This window comes from Eschrichtius robustus, chromosome 5 (assembly GCF_028021215.1).
Source record: "Eschrichtius robustus isolate mEscRob2 chromosome 5, mEscRob2.pri, whole genome shotgun sequence".
Taxonomy (NCBI): domain Eukaryota; kingdom Metazoa; phylum Chordata; class Mammalia; order Artiodactyla; family Eschrichtiidae; genus Eschrichtius; species Eschrichtius robustus.
Window position 1 is genome coordinate 14663220 of NC_090828.1, and position 19080 is coordinate 14682299.

At 46.0% G+C, this 19080-nt stretch overlaps 1 protein-coding gene across 1 annotated transcript in view; it reads left to right on the forward strand.

Annotated features, from left to right (window-relative positions):
- The first annotated feature begins 9938 nt into the window (after positions 1-9938).
- AP1S3 (adaptor related protein complex 1 subunit sigma 3) overlaps positions 9939-19080 on the forward strand; it is a 52916-nt gene continuing 43774 nt past the window's right edge. The window contains exon 1 of the mRNA XM_068543758.1: positions 9939-10056. Coding sequence (XP_068399859.1) covers positions 10054-10056 — 3 coding nt within the window. The 5' untranslated portion in view covers positions 9939-10053. The remainder of the gene's footprint in view (positions 10057-19080) is intronic.

A 19080-nucleotide genomic window follows, 5' to 3' on the forward strand; every position in this document is an offset into this window, starting at 1 on the left:
TACTTGACTCCAAGCATATGCCCATTTTAGAACCAATCATCGTCACCATGGGAAAGCAATGCCTTGATCCACTAGGACACTGTCAGGCCATGTGCTACCCCTAAGGCTAAGCGTTATGTGTGTGTTGGGTCCCCAAACCTAAACTGGGACTTCAGGAGGCAGGGAGACTGGATCCTGGAGAGGCAAACAACAAATGTCTGCTAGGAATTTTTTTACATGTTTGCACAGCACTATCTCCTTTGTGATAATCACACATTTATGTATGTTAGTTACAGAAAAAAGTGTCTTCCCTATAGCAGTGCATACTCATCTTGAGAGGGACCATGCCTTTTTTTTTTTTCTCATTGTTCTATGCCCAGTAGCCAACACAGTTCTTGGCACAAAGCAGATGCTCAATTAATATTTGTTCAGTTACCAAAAAAAAAGCCCCAAACAAACAAAAAAATATCAGTAGGATATAAAACAGTACATATGGTAGGATTCCAATTTTTGTTTTAAAAACTAAATTTCCCTCCTCTCCTCTGTCTGAAATCTGTCTGAAAGGAAATATACCAAATGTAACAGTGGTTATTTCTTCATGGTAAGATTAAGAGTGGGGCTTTAAAACAACACTTTCCTGTGTTTTCCAAATCTACAGTGAACCTATAATATTTTTTAACTGAAAATTTTCTAAAAACATTCTTTAGAAACATATTGGATAGGGTTCTTTAATTTGGAATAAAAAATGTCCAGTTTTGAAAAGAAGTTTCCTAAAAACATAAGTCCTCAAACCACAAGTTTCCCCGTGACGAGGTGAATTCCTGAACACTGCAGAGGGGATTACTGGAGATGTTGATTGCTTAAGACACTAATGGGAAGGCACTGAAGAACAGCAGGGCCAGGCTTCAATCAAACGTGTGCTGCCATGCAGGAATTGCACAGGCTGGCTTTGAACTTGGCTTCTCCTTTGCTTCTTCTTCTTTTTTTTTTTTTTTTTAATAAATTTATTTATTTATTTTTGGCTGCGTTGGGTCTTCATTGCTGCACGCGGGCTTTCTCTAGTCGTGGCAAGCAGGGGCTACTCTTCATTGCTGTGCGCGGGCTTCTCATTGCGGTGGCTTCTCTTGTGCGGAGCCCAGGCTCTAGGCGCGCAGGCTTCAGTAGTTGCGGCACACGGGCTCAGTAGTTGAGGCTCGCGGGCTCTAGAGCGCAGGCTCAGTAGTTGTGGCACATGGACTTAGTTGCTCCGCAGCATGTGGGATCTTCCCGGACCAGGGCTCAAACCCATGTGCCCTGCATTGGCAGGTGGATTCTTAACCACTGCGCCACCAGGGAAGTCCGCTTCTTTTATTTTATTAAACTTGTAGCTTTACTTTCCTCAATTTCTAGAATATCAGTTTCTAGATATTCTGGTTTATAGACTGTCATCATTTTGCTTTATTCCCATGTCCCTGATTTGTAACCTCACCCACCCCACTTCCCCTCTATGGACTCCATGGTGGCTTTTACTGAATTCTCTGTACTTTCTGTTACTATGTAGTTATAGAGTGATCTGAGAAGTGAAACTCATAAATCGAGTTGACCTAATACCAGGGCTCTGTGCACAGAATCACACCAATCTGCTCAGAGATGGACTGATCTGAACCACATCACCCACCGTGCTCCCTGGCTTCTGCTTATGGCAGTAGATTTGGAATCAAAGGCACCTTCAGGATTGGACCATCTTCCCGGTGGAGTACCGTGATATACAGGATCTCTGGGTCCTCCCCGGGGTCGGCCTCATTATTGGTGGACCTGCTGTGGAGTTCAAAAGGGAGCAAAGATGGGATAGGGAAGTCAAGACTCAAAAATGCAAGTAGTTCCACTAAGATCCATGGGTATTCTGAATAAACACAGCTTGTCCCCCACTGAGTGTCCTGAGTGGCTCTGCCATGTGTGAGGCTTCAGCGAGAATCAACTCGAGCCTTTGAAACCGTGCACCTGAGATTGGGACTTGAACCCAGCCAAAACTCTGATTGGGGCTTGAACCCGACCAAAACCCACAGTCTTCCAACTGAGATCACACACCTGGTTTCAGGACTTAATGAAGCTCAGGTTCTTGATGTCTCATTGCAGAAAGAATTCAGTGAGAGACAAAGTGATAGGTAAGAAGCGGATTTATTTAGAGAGAAACACACTCCACAGACAGAGTGTGGGCCATCTCAGGTGAGAAAGGCACCAGGGTATGGAGTTGTCAGTATTTATAGGGGTGGGTAATTTCATAGGCTAATGAGTGGGAGGAGTATTCCAGCTATTTCGGGAAGGGGCGGGGATTTCCAGGAATTGGGCCACCCCGCACTCTTTGAACCTTATGGCTGGTCTTGGAACTGTCATGGCGCCTGTGGGCATGTCATTTAGCTTGCTGATGTGTTACAGTGAGCATATACTGAGGCTCAAGGTCTAGTGGAAGTTGACTTGTCAGCCATCTTGGACCCATTTGGTTCTAATCAGTTTATGTCATGTCCTCGGGCTATGTCATTCTTTCAAAGGTTGTGCCCTGCCTCCTTCCCTCCTGTTTCATTCCCCCCTCAGAGATTTTACTCCCATATTCTTATGAGAAGCAGAAGGGCGATGGTCTGTCTTATGTAACTGCTTCAGGGCTGAGTGCGGGTGTGGACCCTGCCCGTCAGGGAGTAAAAATCTCTGGATGCCTGATCCAGGGGCCCCAGGGGCAGGGCAGCTCCTTGTTTTAAGTCAGTATGGGCTGTAATCCTCGCATAGCCATCATCTTGGTGTGGAACTGTTGTAACTGCTTCCATAGCTTTTCTATGAATCTCCTTGATGATAAAGCACTTTTTGTAACAGCATCAGACTACAAGAATATCTATAAATGACAAAAGACTTAAAAGTCATGGTTAAACATCTGATTACAATGTAATCAATAAAGAAACTTGGTTACAATAACCAGAATTCTGACTGATTACATTTAACTTAACACACCAAATAATCCTAGTTAAATATTTCTCTTTAAGATTCCTCAGGGGACCTCTAAAGTACCCCAAAGTTAGCTGGAAATCAAAAGAAACAATTAAAAATTGATACTTGGGAAGTTTGTCAAAAAGTTTTAAAACACTTGGTCAAATAAGGTCATAAGTCACTGTGAGACAATACTTATTCCTTAACCAAAGTTACAAAAGATCTCAAAAGCAAATACGAGTCACTTAAAAGCAAAGAAACTCACACAATCTGTCGTCAAAAGCAGAATTTCAAGAATACTTTGGAGGGAGGAACCAAATCCAGTCTTGTTCCAGCGCATTCCTAACAAAATCCATTTACTCAACTAAATTCAATCCAGTCTTAGAAAATCCTGATCATGCATAACTCTTTTCAGTATTTTTCATTCTTCACACTTTCTTTTACTAAAAACGCATATCTTACTTTTCTTAGAAGTTTTTTTTCACATTGAGTTACTTGTTGACAAATTTGTAACAGAATAAGGTCTTATTTGACCTCTAATAAACCTAGGTACAACACAAGTATTATACTCAACATTGATGACTCTAACTTGCCTGTATTAATCAAACCAACAAGCTTAAGCCACCTTCAATACCAGATATCAGTTTAGTACTGAATATTTTCCAGATGACATGAACCTGAAATTCATTCTGGCCAGATTATTTTCTATTTCTGAGTATTTATATAATTGCTTATTTTTTTTTAAAGCCAATTAAGTAGAGCTCTTTTACAAATTCATTTTTGGCAATACCACACACCTACAACACACATATAGATACATATGAACACACAAACACAGAGGCCTCATAGTTCCCATTCCAAAATTTCAGCCCTGAGTCAGGTACAGCATAAAAGCATCAGTTACAAGGGGTTGGATTCAAATTGGGTTTCTAGCAGATGGAAAATCAAGGTCACCTACCTAGATGGCTAAACTCTTTTTACTAGTGTTTACAGAAAAGACACTTAAGATTTCTATTTATCCTTGACAAGTCAAGTTCTAAATTACTTTACCCTCTTTTTTAAAATTTGCATTTAAAAAGATGGCAGAGATAAGGCTTCCTGAGAAGACCAGATAGGACATTTTCATCTCAAAGGTACAGGCAAATTCCTCCTAGGATGACTTTGTTTCCCCTTTGTTTAATACTTACAAGCCTCTTAAAATAAATAGGGAATGTTTTGGGAGTGGTAAAAGGACTGGTGGGTTTTGGATTATTTTTGGAGCCACACCTCTGGTCCTATGAAGACTACATTTGTCAAACAAGGACAGTTTTGTTTTCTTTTTTTAAATTTAGTTATTTTATTTATTTATTTTTGGCTGCATTGGGTCTTCGTTGCTGTGCATGGGCTTTCTCTAGTTGCGGTGAGCGGGGGCTACTCTTTGTTGCGGTGCGTGGGCTTACTGCGGTGGCTTCTCGTTGTGGAGCACGGGCTCTAGGTGAGCGGGCTTCAGTAGTTGTAGCACGTGGGCTCAGTAGTTGTGGCTCGTGGGCTCTAGAGCGCAGGCTCAGTAGGTGTTGTGCATGGGCTTAGTTGCTCCGCGGCATGTGGGATCTTCCCGGACCAGGGTTCGAACCCATGTCGCCTGCATTGGCAGGAGGATTCTTAACCACTGCGCCACCAGGGAAGTCCCCAGTTTTGTTTTCTTTTTCAAAGAATTGGGTGGTTACCTCAATGATACTGAAGGACTGACATACCCATTCACCTAAGTTTTACTTTTCCTCATTTAGCTTAGGGGAGAAGGCCTCTTCCAAAATTCCCATCAGGCTCTGAATATCAGCTATGGTCAGCTTAGTCAGACCAGTGGCCTCCTATTTTGGTAATCTACTCACAAACATCTTTGAGGATCTTCCCTTGGTTTAAGAAATTTGTACCTTATATTCAGACACTATATAACACTTTTTACTTAATAATCACTGGCTGGATATCTTTGGCCAAGCCCGGAACCTCGATATTCCACATTCCAGGGTCTACTAAGGCTTCTATTTTAGCTTCAGATTTTATCTCTTCCTTTTTGCTTTTTGTTAGAACCATTTGGTGATGAGGGTGGTTCCCTTGCCCCTCGAGAAACAGAATGGCCCCTAACTTAGTTAATAAATCTCTTGCCATTAAAGGGATGGGACAGTCAGGCATGAACAGAAAGGAATGTAAAAACAGCTGGCCATTGACCTTGCACAAAAGGGGTTCCAGGAAAGTGTGTCCCTGTCTCTTCCCTGACAACCCCCTTACGTATTCCTTATGATCGCTAAGGTTTCCAATCCTTTGGGTTAAGACCAAGAAGCTTGCACCAGTGTCTATAAGAAATTCTATCAAGTGGCCTGCCACATCAATGACCACCCAGCTCGACATTAGCTATGTAGATGGTATCTCTAGGCAGAGCCACTTTCGGCCTTGGGCCCCTTCAGTCTTCTGATTGCAAAACCATCAATGGAGGAGGGGGCCCCATCACTCTCTGGCATCTGGGGCATTCTCTCTTCCAATGCCCTGGCTGTTTGCAAAGGGCACATCAATCACAATCCTCCCTCCAGTGCCCCTTTTGTCCACACAGGGTAACACTGGCCTTATATGGGTACCCGTGGGCCTTGGGGTCTGTCAGGGCCAGATTGGCCCAGAAAAGGCAGCTTCCCCTTTGGTGGTCTCTGAGCCGACAAAGCTACTGCAATCATTTGGGTCTTTTGCATATTTCTCTGGGTGTGTTCAGCCTTTTTGGCCACATCCCTATTACTGAAAACCAAATAAACCAATTGGAACAAACCATTCATTGGGGTCTGAGGACCAGCAGTTGCTTTCTGAATTTTGCACCTGATGTCTGGGGCAGACTGGGCTATGAAATGCATAGCCAAAAGGGCCTGTACCTCGGGGGAAGGGGGATCCACATTCGTTTGGGATCCATGGCCCTGTAGGGTAGGTCAGTTAAAAAGTCCTCTGTGTCCTTCCTAGAGTTATCCGTCTGAGCTACACACGCCTTAGATTTCTTTTGGGTTTCATTGCTTAGATACAAGGCCATGAATATTTGAACATAGGGTACTTCATTTTAAATTTCCTAACTCATATTGTGGCCAAACCTGATTACATAACCTACTAAGTTTTTCCTTTTAATTACTGTTGTCCAAATCTTTCCCAGTCCCGGAGTATATGGTCCAGGGGGTATTGGTTGGGATTGATGCAGCCTGGCCCATTTCAGATAAGCCTGAGGTGACGTCTCTAACTCCTGAGCTATCCAAATTCCACTCTTAAGTCAAAATCCACTGCACAATTTGGTCAAGATTTGCACTTATGATTTTAGATGCTATCCTTTCCAAGGTAGTCTCCCAACCAGGTTAGGGCCCCAAAAGTTGCAAAGAAATGGCACAGAAGACGTCCCCAATGGTGTTGACGATGAGCGGGAGTTGGTCTAGCTATAAATTGGGAATGAAGGGTCAGCACTTGTAAGGGTCAGAGGGAGGGGAGTAAAAGTAATAAAAAGTACACCTTGGTGGTCTCACAGGTCTTCTGGGGCTAATAGAAGAAAGAAAGAAATAGAGCAGGAATGAACAAGAATGCAAGAATGTAGGAGAAAAACCTCAGAGTCAAGGAGAAGAGTATAGGAATTGACAGTTCTGTCGTGGCTCTGCTGTTGGATGTGCCTAAGTATATGGGGTTGACCTGCCGGTCAAAAACGAGCAGACAATCGACAGAGCGTCCTCCGCAGTGTGCCTGGCTCGTGGCGTCCCATGGGCCTCTTTAGAACCAAGACCAAACTCTCAACATTTTCTTACCTAATCACTATCCCTTCGTGGTCGCCAGCTGAAACCGTGCACCTCAGATTGGGACTTGAACCCATGTGCCGGGACTCAAACCCAGCCTAAACCCAGGTTGGGACTTGAACCCACGTGGCTGGGACTGGAACCCAGCCAAAACCCACAGTCTTCCAACTGAGATCACACACCTGGTTTCCGGACTTAATGAAGCTCAGGTTCTTGATGTCTCATTGCAGAAAGAATTCAGTGAAAGACAAAGTCACAGGTTAGAAGTGGATTTATTTAGAGAGAAACACATTCCACAGAGTGTGGGCCATCTGAGAAGGTGAGAAAGGCACCAGGGTATGGGGTTGTCAGTTTTTATAGTGGTGGGTAATTTCATAGGCTAATGAGTGGGAGGAGTATTCCAGCTATTTCAGGAAGGGGCGGGGATTTCCAGGAATTGGGCCACTGCCCACTTTTTGATCCTTATGGTTGGTCTTGGAACTGTCATGGAGCCTGTGGGCGTGTCACTTAGCTTGCTGATGTGTTACAGTAAGCGTATACTTAGGCTCAAGGTCTAGTGGAAGTCAACTTGTCTGCCATCTTGGACCCATTTGGTTCTAATCAGTTTATGTCATGTCCTCGGGCTATGTCATTCTTTCAAATGTTGTGCCCTGCCTCCTTTCCTCCTGTTTCACCTTGGTGCCTTGATTGTAGGCTCAGCTCAGCCTCATTAGCTGTCTATGCTTGTCTTGGCCTCACTGCCTCTGAGACTCAGGCTCTCATCTGTACAGTGGGCACAGCACCCCCTCTTTTTTATTTATTTATTTATTTATTTATTTATTTATTTATTTATTTATGGCTGAGTTGGGTCTTTGTTGCTGCGCGGGCTTTTCTCTAGTTGCAGCAAGCGGGGGCTACTCTTCGTTGTGGTGCACGGGCTTCTCATTGCGGTGGCTTCTCTTGTTGTGGAGCATGGGCTCTAGGCATGCGGGCTTCAGTAGTTGTGGTGCACGGGCTTAGTTGCTCCATGGCATGTGGGATCTTCCCGGGCCAGGGCTTGAACCCGTGTGCCCTGCATTGGCAGGCGGATTCTTAACCACTGCGCCACCAGGGAAGCCCAGCACCCCCTCTTTTACAGGTTGTTTGAAGGCCAGATAAGACCACCTATGGGAAGTGTCCTGCCCTGAGGGTGATTTTGGCTGTGATGTGGGAATTTGGAGGGAAGAACATTAGGGGGCAGAAGCTCAGGAGCGTGTCCTCTGCCCATCTCAGCAAGGTCGTGAGGGAAGGCAAAGATGCTCCTATTCTTGACCCAAGCTTTTCCTAACCTGGGCCACACAGTAAGGGAACTTTCTTCTGCTTTTATCTTTTACTTAACTGCCATTACAAGAGCATAGAGATTTCTATAGCTTTAAGCCTCACCTTTAGCATTCCCATCTCTTTCCACTAGCAACAAAATCCTTAAAGCAGAAGCTTCACAGAATGGGCAAGGTGGGTGGGACAGGGCTGGGCCCTGCCCTGAAGTCAGATAGAAAGGAGGAGGCACAAAGTTCAGACCGAAGCCAAAATGCCCAAGAAAGGAAGAAAATGTACCCTGGGGGTAGAATTAGTTTAGAAAGCAGCTCTCCTAAATTTACAGTAAATTGCAGATCATCCCATAGCCTGGGGTTTAATTATTGCTTAAATAATCCTCTTCTAGTTGAGAATTTCCAGGTTGGAGACTGGGGTTGTCTTGGTGGCTTTTTAGTGCATGGGTTGCCTTAAGGTAGGGAAGACCCACTCCCTCTTGCCCACCCTCTGACCTCCTCTCACTTAACTCCAGACACAGAGGCTCTCTTTGGGGTCTTTTGAGAAGGACAACTCTTTCTTTTTTTTTTTTTTTCCTTCAGTGCACTGGTATCTCACCTCCACATCTCAAGTCACCTCCTCAGGGGGAGGCTCTCCCTGACACCCCAGCTAAATAAACGTAGCTTCCCTTGTGCCTGTCCCAGCGACCTGTACTCATCTTCTTGGTAATCTTCTCACCTACTTAGCACTCATTACTTTGTAATGATCTATTTATTTGTTTATTATTTGTTGAGCCACAAGAGATTATAAGCTTCAGAAGAAAGCGCTTGTTTGTCCCCAGCTGGATCTCCCACCCTCCTTCTGTTGGACTCTGCACAGAGAAAGCACTGATTAATGTGGCATCAACGCACAGATGGATGGAGCTTCCCTTATTTCCAGGTCACCTGGGCTGGACCACACCGCAGAAGGCAGATCTGAGGATTTTCACCAATTTTGGCTTCCAGAAACCACTCAGGCAAAGGTTCTTAACCTTTTTAGGGTCACAGAGCTCTTTAGGTATTTGATAAAACCGACTCTCCCAAACGAGCATAAAAATGCACTCATAACTCTGCTTACAACTTCGGGGTTTGGAGACTCCTAACGGCCCAGGTGGAAACTCCAGACTTAAGAAAAACCAAGGGGAGAAGGAGAGAGATTAGAGGCTCCACGCCACAGTCTTAAGAGAGACCTCTTAAAACCGGGCCAGTTTAAAATGACCTATGCCCTTGGATTGCAGAGATATATATATATATATATAATGCATGAATATGTGTGATTATGTATATATATATGAAAAGAAAGAAATCCGAGGCAAGAAATCGCTTCTTGCCAGCAGAGTTCCAGATCTGCCAAACGCTCCCCCCCTTATGCGGTTTAGGACAAGACAACCAGTGACACTTCCCGCAAGTGTCTCGGGAGATCTCTTAGCCAGGTCTGATCAACGTTTGTGGGATGAATAAATGACACACTCGCTCGCAGAGTCAGGAAAGCAGCCCCCTCGGCGCTCCCCGCGCGGGGCTGCTCAGCGCGGAGCCCGCGGGCTCTGGTTCCCGGCGCCTGGGCCTAAGAGGCTGGAGGCAGAGGCGCGCGCGCAGGTGTATTCGCACCTAGGGCAGCCCGCGCGGCGCGGGGCGGGGCCAGCTGCGGCGGGGCGGGGTGGGGCGGGGCGGGAGGAGGAGGAGGAAGGAGGGAGGAGGAGGAAGGAGGGGGGAGGAGGGAGGAGGAGGGAGGAGGAGGGAGGAGGGGGGAGGAGGGGGGAGGAGGGAGGAGGGGGGAGGAGGGGGAGGGGGGAGGAGGGAGGTGGGGGAGGGAGAGGGGCAGGGAGGGAGCTGGTAGGAGCAGGAGGGGAGGGAGGGCAGAGGCGCGGGGAGGAGTCTGCAAACTTTCGCTTCGAGGGCATTGTGGGAAGCAGCCATGGTCTGAGGCGGGCACCTCACCTGTCAGCCGCGCCGGCTCCTGCGCTCGTCTCTCGCCCTCGAGTCCACCGCGCTCGTCTCTCGCCCGCGGGGACGGCGGCGGCGGCCCGGCCACCATGGTTAGTGCTGGAGAGCGGGGCGGCGGCGCGGACCAGGGCGGACGTGTGTGTGCGCGCTCCCGGGAGGCACCTGCTGCGCCGAGCCGGGCGCGCGGCCGGGTGGGCGAGCAGCCTCGTCCCGCCCCGCCGGCCCCCCAGCCCCGCCGGCCCGCCCGCGCCTGTAGTCCCGGCGCCCGGACGGTGCGGATGCGCCCGGGGCGCTAGGGACGCCAGCTTGGGACTCTCGGGCACTGCCGCTTCATTCATTCCACCGTTTGCTGAGCGCTTAGTCTGTGCCAGGCGCGGTGCCAGGCGGTTGGAGATGTCGCGGGGACCAGGTGGAGCCCTTGCTATTGGCGGCTTACCTTCTAGGAGGACGATGTGGAAGGAGGGAGATGAGTAATATACCAGTAAAATGAAGATAACTTCCTAGAGTAAGTGCTCTAAAGTCTCAAGTACAACCGGATGGAGGGATGGAGAGGCGGCAGCTGCAGAGCGGGCAGGCAGTGAAGGCCTCCTTGAGGAGGTGACCTCTGAGCTGTTGGAAGGCCTAGGGGGGGCTCTGCAGGCAGTGGGAGCAGAGAGAGCAAAGGCCAGAGAGAAGGGACCCTTGCTTGTAGGGAGAAAGGTAGGCAGGGGCCAGATGAGGCAGGTCCTAAGAAACCAAGTGAAGGAGTTTGGATTTTATTTCCACTGAGTGGGGGAGCCTTGGGAGCGGTTTAAGCATGAAAACTGACTTTATCCCTTCTATACTTTTTAAAGATCGCTTTGGCTGTTTGTGGAGAGTAGCCTGGGGTACGTGTGTGAGGAGGTGTGGAAGTGGAGACAGGGAGACCAGTCTGCAGTGCTCCAGGTGAGAGATCCTGGTTGCCTGCACTTGGATGGAAGCAATAGCTTCAGGCACCTCTTGTTCTTGCCTTCTGTTTAGGGTAGTGTTTTGAGAGTTCGGTGGCCTGAACTGCACGAGTTCCACTTCCCCAGCTGAGCTTACTTCCCATTCAGAGGAGGAACAGAAGTGACCTGCACTCTGGGCTTGAGTACCCACCACAGGCAGGAGGAGGAGGGCCATGTGGGTTATGATAGTTGATGGACAAGGAGAGATGTGGAGTGCCGAGCCCCTGGACGGGAAGACCACAGATGCTTTCCAAGGAGAGGTTTGGCTGCACAGACTGGAGGCGCCATTGTTGTTTGTTGAGGGTTCCTTGTAAATATAGCATGCTGCAAAAAGGAGGCTGTAAATAATGGAGCAGCTCTCCTGGCTTGCTCAGGTTTCCCAAGGAAGAAGGTGACATGTGTACAGCCCGCCACATTTTCTGCCTAATGGAGGGTGGAGTAAGGCCCTGGAGTTTCTGAGTAGCAAAAATCTTCCATCCCGAGAGCTTGTGTAGGGTCCATGCTCTGGACAACACCTGCAGTGGAATTTTATTTTTTCTTGCTGGTGTCAAATGATGAGTTGATCAGAAATGTGCAGTTTCCCTAGCTTTTCTACTAGATCTAGCCCAGTGGGAAATATTGATGTCGTTGAGTGCCTGTGATAGGCGGATGCTCAACTCTCTACCTTCATGATCTCAGTCAGTTCTTGCAACAAACAACCAAATGAGGGTATCATGGTCTTTGTATTTTACCTGCTCTGACCTGTCCCAGCAATGTGTCCTTGGACCATGACTTGACCTCTCTATGCCAGTTTGCTCATTTGTAAAATGGAGATAATAACTGTTCCCAACTCATAAGGCAGTGGTTCTCAAAGTGTGGTCTGGGTACACTTAGGCGTCCCCAAGACTTTAGAGGTCCACAAGGCCAAAACGATTTTCATAATAGCACAGAGATATTCTTTGCCCTTTACACGTTCATCCCTACATGACTGTACATGAAGTTTTCTCAAGGCTAACGTGACCTGGGAGAGTGCAACAGAGTGAATGCAAAAGCGGTAGCAGAGTCCAGCTGTCTCCTATTGAGCCAGACATTAAGGAAATTTGCCAAAAAGTAAAACAGTGCCACTCTTCTGACTAATTTTTTTTTTTGCTTTGGAAAATATTGTTACTGTTCATTAAAGAGTTGTTTCTGATAATGTGTAATAGGTTGATTATAATTTTTAAGTGAATCAGTAAGTATCTAAAATGTTTCTCTATTTAAATTTGCAATACAATACAGTAAATTCACCTTCCCAAGCTGAACTGTGAAGTTATTTCTTTATCTGAATTTATGTTAGAAACAGCATGAGTGCTTCCTTTTCCTAAATAGGGTAATTCCAAGTTTCCCACGTTCATCATAATCTCACTGTATTACAGAGAAATAGGAACGGTGAGAAGCCGAGAAGGTGAGGGTGGAGATATCTAACTCTGAACCTGGAGATCCTGCATGTGACCCCGTCTCCAACACCCAATATATCAATTTTATTGTCTGAGGCTTAAGTAAATTGTGATTAGTATGTATTGTTATTTTGGTGGTTTAAATTCCAGCTTGAGAGTGAGGAAGCCTATTATGGCAGCGGTAGCGAGCGCCGTCCTCCACTGAGACGTGGTCTGGGCTGCTGGCCAGCACTTAATGTGGGGTTGAGGGGTTGGGAAGAGACCCTCTGCGGTGTTCAGTTCTCCCAAGAGGGTTCACCCGCAACAGGCCCTTCCCACGGGCCTCCCAACAGCACCAGTGAGACTTGTGTTTACCCCTCCCCAGGGTTGTTAACTTCTGAGTTCCCATTACTGGTTTCTGTGACACATACTGTCAGCAGGTTATGATTTTTGTGTGGTATTTTATTGACAACAGCTGGCAGGAAATGGTCAGCAGATTGTGTATTTGCCCCACTGTTTCCAATGTCTGTCCTTTTGGGTCCCATGAATTATTTTATTACGGATGAAGACATAATGGATAAAGTCACCCCTTCCCCTAACACAAATAAAGAAAGTTCCTGTATGAGTCCCCAAAGATTAGCATTCCTTGACATCTCTATGAATCATTCTTTCAATTTTATTTTCTTGTTACTGTACAGAGATTCTCCGAGTGAGCTGAGATTTCACTGGTGTTCCTTCTTTCCTGGGGCCTGTCTTTGCCTCTCTCTCTCTTTTTTTTTAATGTTTTCCACAGCAGCTACACCATTTTATTTAAATTATTTATTTATTTAATATTTGTTTATTTATTTGTTTGCACCAGGTCTTAGTTGCGGCACGTGGGCTCCTTAGTTGCAGCTCATGGGCCTCTTAGTTGCAGCTCATGGCTCCTTAGTTGCAGCACGTGGGTTCCTTGGTTGTGGCATGTGAACTCTTAGTTGTGGCATGCATGTGGGATCTAGTTCCCTGGCCAGGGATTGAACCTGGGCCCTCTGCATCGGGAGTGTGGAGTCTTATCCACTGCGCCACCAGGGAAAGTCCCCTTGCCTCTCTAATAGTCTCCCTTTCTCACGAATCTTGTTTTTCTCTGATGCAATTCTTTGTTTTCTAGCCCTTTACCCAGGAGAAGCTCCCTTTCCAGATCCTGTGATGTAAAAGAATGTACGCAGAGATCAGAGGCAAGCCCCCCTAAAATCTTCTCAGGGGTGTACTAAACTGTCTTGCCAGCACTCTGACTAACAAGAGAAAATGAACTTCTTGCATGACTGCTAACGTGGGATAAATTAAGAATTTTTACAGTGGAAAGGGGGTACTGCACACTGTTTCAGTTAGAAATGAAATGCCACTGACCATTTTGAGGAAGCTGTCCTTCCTTCAAAAAATCTCCCACAAAGTCCCAAGTCTGAACACTTCCCAACAGGTAGAGCTGGGTTCTGAAATAGCTCTCTCTAAATAGTTTCTGAAAACTGCCTGGGGAAAAATAATATAACCACTTGTTAGTCCCTCAGTGCGATGGGGCATAGACCTATATTACATTCAGTCAAGAACATAGGCATGCAGGATTCCATTTTTAATGTCCTTGTTGGATCTTCTCTAGCAGGGCTTCTGGGCTGGTAAGAAATGATGGGTGTGTGGCAAGGTTCAGTGGCCACTTAGATGCTACTGGAGACTTCCTTCTACACTGGGTCTATTAAGGAGGAGGAACTAAGGCCACAGTCTGCAAACTGTGGTGCTTCTGCCCTTTGTATACTCACCCTTGTCAAGGGGAGACCTCCAGGGGTTAAAGCAACTCATCCAGCTCATTATAGGTTAAAAAAAATTTTTTTTTTGTTTTTGCATTAAAACGTCAATGCATTTGGGTCCAAGAGGCAAAATTCACATAAACTTTAAAGATAAAAACCTAAGAAATAGTTTGTTTATGGCTAGTTGCGTGAGGCTGAACCTCCAGGTCTCACAAGGCTACCTGCCTTTTCTGCAGTTCTAATTATTTGGGAAGAGAAATTTGAGACAGTGTTCTAAGGCAGGTGTCAGAAACATTTTTCTGTAAAGGGCCGGATTGTAAATATTTTAGGCTTTCTGGGCCTTACAGTCTCTGTCACTATTACTCAACCCCTCTGTTGTAGAGTGAAAGGAGCCACGGACAAGATGCAAATGGCTGTGACTGTATTTATTATTTATTTATTTATTTTAAAATAAACGGAGGCCATTTAGCACTGGGCTGAGCTTTTTTTTTTTTTAATTTTTATTTATTTATTTTTGGCTGTGTTGGGTCTTCGTTTCTGTGCGTGGGCTTTCTCTAGTTGCGGCGAGCGGGGGCCACTCTTCATCGCGGTGCGCGGGCCTCTCACTGTCGTGGCCTCTCTTGTTGCGGAGCACAGGCTCCAGACGCGCAGGCTCAGTAGTTGTGGCTCACGGGCCCAGTTGCTCCGCGGCATGTGGGATCTTCCCAGACCAGGGCTCGAACCCGTGTCCCCCTGCATTGGTAGGCAGATTCTCAACCACTGCACCACCAGGGAAGCCTTGTGACTGTGTTTTAATTAAACTTTATTTACCAAAAGAGGTGGAGGGCCAGAATTGGCCTGGAGGCTGAGTTTGTTCTGTAGACCCATGTTTTCAGGCAACTTCCATTAATTCACTCATGTGTACATTTGACAAATAAATTGGACACCTGCCCTATGACAAGCAGTGTTCCAGGCAGGACTGGCTATATAATTTGTGGTGCCCAGTGCAAAATGAAAATGTAGGATCCCTCGTTCAGAATTTATTGGGAATTTCAAGACAATGGCAGCAGAGCATTAAATCAAGGATGCTCCCTTTGTGAACCCAGGGCTCTGGTGTCCACAAAAGCCAGCCCTGGATCTAGGCCCCAGAGGTTGTATTGAACAAGCCAGAAGCTCTCCTGCTCTCCTGGAGCCCACGTTCTTGGCGGGAAGTTCTCTAAACTTTCTTAAATGTATTTTGTATCAAGCATACAGATGAGGATTATACTCTAAAGCACTGGTTCGTCATCATCTCATTTTTACTTCATGGAAGTTGTAGATGATTCCCAGGCAGGTGGCATGGGGACCCGAGCAGTGCTAATCCTGGTGGCTACGTCAGGCCCTGCCACCCCTTCCCTTCTTGTCCTGAGGTCTTGGGGCCGTTCGTCCGGCTGGCTCGGACTGTGCTTGGCCATTTCCTGAGCCAGTTCTGACTGGATGGGGAGTTCTCAGCCGTATCCGTCTCCCCACGTTTGCTGCAGGTTAGATCCTTGGGTTAGTGCTTCTGCTACTCTCATTGCCTTTGTCCACGTCCCAGCGGAGCCCGGGGCACGGGATGCCATGGCTTCCCCAGCTCTTCCTGGGTCTGCCCTGATTGTCAGGTGTGGTATAATTTGTCAGCTTAGACAAATTTGTGTAAAATGATGACACAGATATACCTGCAAATAAATAGAAAACTTGTAGAAGGGTATGCTAGAGACAGTGATGGTTTCTGGGAAGGGCTCTAAGCATCTGGTGTTGTAAAAAGAGTCACTTTTTATTGTGTGTTCTATTAGACATCTCAGTTTTTTTTTGTATTTGAACGTAGCACCTTTTAAATTATATGAAAAATGACTTAAAAAATGTTCCCATTTATATTACTTCTCCAGCAAAACTCTGCTTTGTTTTTCCCCATGTTTTGTAACTTCTTAAGCCTGGATGTGTCTGGAATTGGGATGGAAGCAGAAGTTTCCTTAAAATACGTACACACACACACACAGACACACACATGCATGTACACACACATACATGTGCACATACATACATGTACACACATGGACACTTTCTTCTATTCTCTTTAACTTGGGCTCTTGGTCAGGCTTCCAGGACTCCTGTTTGTACCTTGCTTTTTTTTTATATATAAATTTATTTATTTTATTTATCTTTGGCTGCACTGCGTCTTTGTTGCTGTTCGCAGGCTTTCTCTAGTTGCGGTGAGCGGGGGCTACTCTTCGTTGCGGTGCGCGGGCTTCTCATTGCGGTGGCTTCTCTTGTTACGGAGCACGGGCTGTAGGCGTGCGGGCTTCAGTAGTTGTAGCACGTGGGCTCAGTAGTTGTGGCACACGGGCCCAGCTGCTCTGCGGCATGTGGGATCTTCCCGGACCAGGGCTCGAACCCATGTCCCCTGCATTGGCAGGGGGGCTCTCAACTACTGTGCCACCAGGGAAGCCCTGTACCTTGCTTTTGAATGAGAATCGAGACTAGCTGAGGGGAAAAAAAATGTGATCCATCTTTCTCACTTCAGCGACTCTGAAAACTTTTGGTAAAAAGGTAAAATAATATTGCTAGTCACTTCACAGGACGGAACCATGAAAGCACAGAGATGCTTGTCAGATGAACTAGGGTTGGCCTCACTGTGTTCAGTAGACAGTGGAACATTCTAGCAAGATTGAGAAGTCCTGTCCCTGAAAGAGTCAGGAAGGATCAGTCAAGCCCAGTACCAGATTCAGATTGCGACTGAATAGTTCAGCCCCCAGTTTCAGTGTCTGCTGCCCACCTACAGCTTCTCTCGGCTTCCCTGAAAAAAAAAAAAAATCAGGCAGCAACTTTTCATTATGCAGGTGAGGCTACAAGAGGCCTGAAGAAGATGACTGTTTCTTTTAAGAGAAGTGTCAGAACTTCCTCGGGAGGCAGAAGTGCTGCTGGAGGAGACATCTCTGTTGTGTAAATGTTGAGCCACACGTTGCCTGTGGAGGTGACATGCCTACAGCGTTTCAGGAAGCCTGCCTGTGCTCATTTCCAAAGGCAGGTGTGGGATACAGGTGTGACGTGGTGGTGAGGCAGACGGCCCTGGGCTCCTGGGTGCAGGCTCCGTGATCTGGGAGGCTCTGTTCTTTGCTCTTGTAACCAGGCCCGCTTCCTAAATTTCCCTGAAGATTGAATGAGCCAATCCAGTTCAACCCTTAGCTCACGGGCTGGCACCTGGCATACATTCCATAAACGTTAGCCAGGACGTTTTTAAGGGAAATAGGAAAAAGCTAATGAAAAACTTAAAAATAGTTCTTAAGTTTTTTTTTTTTTTTTTAATGAGAAATTTATTTGAACAGATGAAACAAACAAAATATCACAGACTGCAGATATTGGGGAGGTGGGAGAAGATAAGGGTTATTGTAATACCACACTTAAAAAAATGTGATTCTAAACTCAGAGTGTGTACAGAACGTTTTCCTTTTATTTCTGAAACAACTGCTTGCCTCCAGTTTCTTTGTAAGAAGTCAGGTCCTCAATTCAAAGTGTCCTGTGTATGAGTCCTACCTTTCTAAGTCTGTTTGGCCTCACGATTTGGATACTTTAAGAATTCAGAAAATCTAGTCTACGTTGACAATCTTTGTAAAAAAATAAGGGGAAAAGAGGAGGCTTGACTATATAACAAGGCAGGTCTGTCTGTCAGATTGAACCTGAATTTTCAAAGAGTGTGATGGATGTGCAATCTCCCACCTCTTAAATTTTGTGCACAACCGTTGGCGTGGTTGTCGAGGTATAAAGGCCCTGGGGACAGATTCTTAATGAGTGTGGAGTATAGGCTGCAATAGGAAGAAAAAGGAAGGTTCTTAATAAACGTTTAAGTGATCATTACGATGCAGGGCGCTGAGTTTAGCACAGTAATCATAGCAAGTTGTTCCCGGCCACAAAAAAATTCACATTAAGAAAGATCAAATAAGCATCACTATGAAATATGAATGGGGTCCCAAGTTATTAAGTTTTCATTCGACTTCAAAGGCGAATTGAAAATTGCTTGGAATTTCTGCTCCTTATTTCTAGGACCTTTTCCTCCTTGAATGATTTGAAACAGAACCAAAGGCCAGTCTGCCTCTCAAAAGACTCCAGGAGAAAACCTAATTAGGGACATCTTGACTATAAGACAAAATTAAACCACCGACAGGTATTGTTGATATACCCTAAGTTGATTACCTTGTCCAGATGAAATGATGAATGGAGAAATAGTACATGAATCACTTTTCAGGGTTTTTTTTTTTCTTCTTCATTTGTTAATCCTTGTGTTCTTAACCAAGGAGGTTATTAGAAAAGAAAACCCCACAAGTGTGAGATCTGTTTCTTGATTACAAGAAACTTGTGTTGTTGGGAAGAAATTTCTCACATGCGTAGGAAACCTAGATGAGTATGGGAGTAGATAATTAAGCTGTGAAGTATGTCGTTCAGATTACATAATTGCTGCAGGAATTCCATGCAGGAGGACATGGGAGGGGCTCATGGGAGAGACAGGCGTGGGGCTGAGCCCGGAAGAGCAGGTGACCCTGCCTTCAGCTTTTTAGAAAAGGGTGTGTGTGTCTGGTATGTATGTGAGTGGGATGGGGTTAATAAGTAGACAACACGGAAAGGTGGTGTTAAGAAAATGTAAGTCCTGGAGGAGGGCCTGCTGAAAGTCTACCATGACAAACTGGTTTCTTTCTTTCTTTTTTTTTTTTTTAAAGATGCACCTTTTTTTCTTAATCAGTTTTATTTTATTTATTATTTATTTATTTATATTTTTGGCTGTGTTGGGTCTTCATTGCTGCACACGGGCTTTCTCTAGTTGCGGCGAGCGGGGGCTACTCTTCGTTGCGGTGCCGGGCTTCTCATTGCGGTGGCTTCTCTTGTTGCGGAGCATGGGCTCTAGGCTTGTCCAGAGTCAGGAGGAACCTCACTTCACGCAGCTGCATAGTTTTGGAGATGGGTTGCCTTCTTAGCAGCCAAGAAACAAT